This window comes from Babylonia areolata, chromosome 12, assembly GCF_041734735.1.
Source record: "Babylonia areolata isolate BAREFJ2019XMU chromosome 12, ASM4173473v1, whole genome shotgun sequence".
NCBI classification, from domain to species: Eukaryota; Metazoa; Mollusca; class Gastropoda; order Neogastropoda; family Buccinidae; genus Babylonia; species Babylonia areolata.
The window spans coordinates 10,529,324-10,532,464 of NC_134887.1; the positions used below are offsets into that span (position 1 = coordinate 10,529,324).

A 3,141-nucleotide genomic window follows, 5' to 3' on the forward strand; every position below is an offset into this window, starting at 1 on the left:
TGTGTGTGTGTGTGAGCGCGCGTGCTGAATATGATGTCAGTGATATATTCTTTGTTCATCTTCAATTCACAGAGCAATGTCGACGATTGATCGATCCAAGTGAATTAAGAAAACGAAACAAAAACAAAATGCTGTTCCGGACATTTTTGGACGAATTTGTTTACTTCGTGGAGGTATTGCTGACAACTACAGTGACGATGATGACGGCGATGTTAAAGATGATGATATTGTTGATAACGAAGATGGTGATAATGAAGAAGATGATGATGATAACGGTGATAGCAATGAAAAAGAAGAAAAAGGTGATGACGATAACGATGCTGCTGCTGTTTGATGACAACGACGACGACGACGAAGGCGACGATCTATCTATGTATATATCTATATGTGTGTCTTATTGACTTGTCAAGGTTTTAGTTGACAGTGAAAAAAAAAAAAAAAAAAAAAAAAAGATTCTGACTCTGATTGCCATTCCGATTCTAAACAACGACAACGACAACGACAACCCGGCAGACTGGGAGGTCAGTCCTTACTTCAGCATGCTTGCCCTGGAGGTCGGAGACGAGGTGCTGTTCGAAAGCCTTGACAATTCCAACATTTACGCCACCGCCACCGCAGTCACAAGCGGACCAGCCACGCAGTTCAACCTGCGCTACCTAGGACAGGACATCATCTGACAGGACATCCCCGAAGAGGGCTTCATACAATAAGACAAGACAAGGCAGGAACAGAACAGAACAGGACAGGACAGGACAGGACTGGGTAAGTTAGATTAGATAAGTCAGGACAGGACAGGACAGGACAGGATAAGTTAGATTAGACAAGTCAAGACAGGACAGGATAAGTTAGATTAGACAAGTCAGGACAGGACAGGATAAGTTAGATAAGTCAAGACTGGACAGGACAGGACAGGACAGGACAAGTTAGATAAGTCTAGACAGGTCAGGACAGGACAGGATAAGTTAGATTAGATAAGTCAGGATATGACAGGATAAGTTAGATTAGATAAGTCAAGACTGGACAGGATAAGTTAGATTACATAAGTCAAGACAGGACAGGATAAGTTAGATTAGATAAGTCAGGACAGGACAGAACAGGACAGGATAAGTTAGACTGCATAAGTCAGGACATGACAGGATAAGTTAGATTAGATAAGTCAGGACAGGACAGGATAAGTTAGATTAGATAAGTCAGGACAGGACAGGAGAGGACAGGATAAGTTAAATTAGATAGGACAGGACAGGATAAGTTTGATAAGTCAAGACAGGACAGGACAGGACAGGATACGTTAGATTAGATTAGTCAGGACTGGACAGGGCAGGACAGGATAAGTCAGATTAGATAAGTCAGGACAGGAGAGGACAGGATAAGTTAGATAAGTCAAGACAGGACAGGACAGGATAAGTTAGATAGATAAGTCAAGACTGGACAGGACAGGACAGGATAAGTTAGATTAGATGAGTCAAGACAGGAGAGGACAGGGTAAGTTAGATAAGTCAAGACAGGACAGGACAGGACAGGGGGACAGTGCGTGATAGATTAGACAATAATGGACAAGACAGGAAAAAAAAGACAGGACAGTACAGGGTAAATTGGACAAGACAAGACAAGACAAGACAAGACAAGACACGAAAAACAATTCGAGACAGAACAGGACCAAATGGACGAGACAAGACAAGACAAGACATGACAAAACATGGCAGTACATGGTAAACTGGACAAGATCGGACAAGACAAGACAAGACACGACAAGACATGACACACAGGACAGGACGGTACAGGATGAATTAGACAAGTCAAGGCAAGGCAAGACAAGACAAGACAAGACAGGGAGGGCGAGACAGGACAAGAAGGACAGAACAATACAGTACAGGATCCATTAGACAAGACAAGACAGGACAGGACGGTACAGGATCCATTAGACAAGACAAGACAGGACAGGACGGTACAGGATCAATTAGACAAGACAAGGAGGATAAGACAAGACAAGGAGGACAAGACAAGACAGGGAGGACAAGACAAGACAAGACAGGGAACACAAGACAAGACAGGAAGGATAAGACAAGACAAGCAGGACAAGACAAGAAGGACAAGACAAGACAAGACAGGGAACACAAGACAAGACAAGACAAGACAGGGAGGACAAGACAAGACAGAGAGGATGAGACTGAACAAGAGGGACAGAACAAGACAGCACAGGATCAATTAGACAAGACAAGACAAGGCATTAAGAACATGACAAGACACGACAGGACAGGAAAAAGAGAGTTCTGTCTGTCTGTCTGTCTCTCTCTCTGCCCCCCTCTCTCTCTACTTGTTTGTATGAAATAATAGGACCAATAAAAAGTGTGCACACTTTTGACAAAACGTTTTCCTGTCTCCCTTGAAAGCGAAATGGAACTGATGTGATCAGCTTTTGTAATTCTACGACAGTTGTTGTGGGTTTTTGTTTTGTTTTTTGTTTTTTTGTTTTTTTTTGTTTTGTTTTGTTTTTCTTTTATAAATGATGTCTCAACTTTTATATTCATTAAAAATATACGTATTCAAAATTTTCGTTTGCTTTCTATTGTTTGTTAGGTGTGTTTCTCTTCAATTTTTTTCTCTTCTGTGTAATAAGTGAATGAACAATAATGAAGAAATGTAAACGTAACTCAATACAATACAATACAATACAATACTCTCAGTGAAGGGGACAAAAAGAGGAACAAAGGGAATCTCTTTTGGTTTTTGTTCGGGTTCCAGTTGTTGTTGTTTTTTTTTGTGTTTTTTTAAGTGTGTGTGTGTGTGTGTGTGTGTGTGTGTGTGTGTGTGTAATGACACTTGTTCTTTTTTGGTTTTGCAAAGCGATGTGAAATTGTTATAATAAAAAAACAAGAGAGGCAAGGCCTTCAAGACTCACTTGTGATACACTTAAAAAAATCTAATCATTAAAATGTACTCTGTATGCGTTATTATAAAGCTTCGGGTTAAAAGAAAAAGAAAAAAAAAAGTCCTAATGGCAGATTCGAACTCCGCGTGTTCAGGTGAGAAGAAACTGTCTTACCCATTACACTATCGTGGCTCCTTAACTGACGTTCAAAAATATAACATTTAAACATGTTTTTTTAAAGGGCGATAAATCAATTGCGGAATTCGCAGTGA

At 40.5% G+C, this 3,141-nt stretch overlaps 1 protein-coding gene across 1 annotated transcript in view; it reads left to right on the forward strand.

Moving 5' to 3' along the window:
• The window catches only part of LOC143288389 (uncharacterized), an 11,155-nt gene extending 8,393 nt beyond the window's left edge, over positions 1–2,762 (forward strand). Inside the window, exon 5 of the mRNA XM_076596797.1 lies at positions 514–2,762. Coding sequence (XP_076452912.1) covers positions 514–677 — 164 coding nt within the window. The 3' untranslated portion in view covers positions 678–2,762. The remainder of the gene's footprint in view (positions 1–513) is intronic.
• The last annotated feature ends 379 nt before the right edge of the window (positions 2,763–3,141 follow it).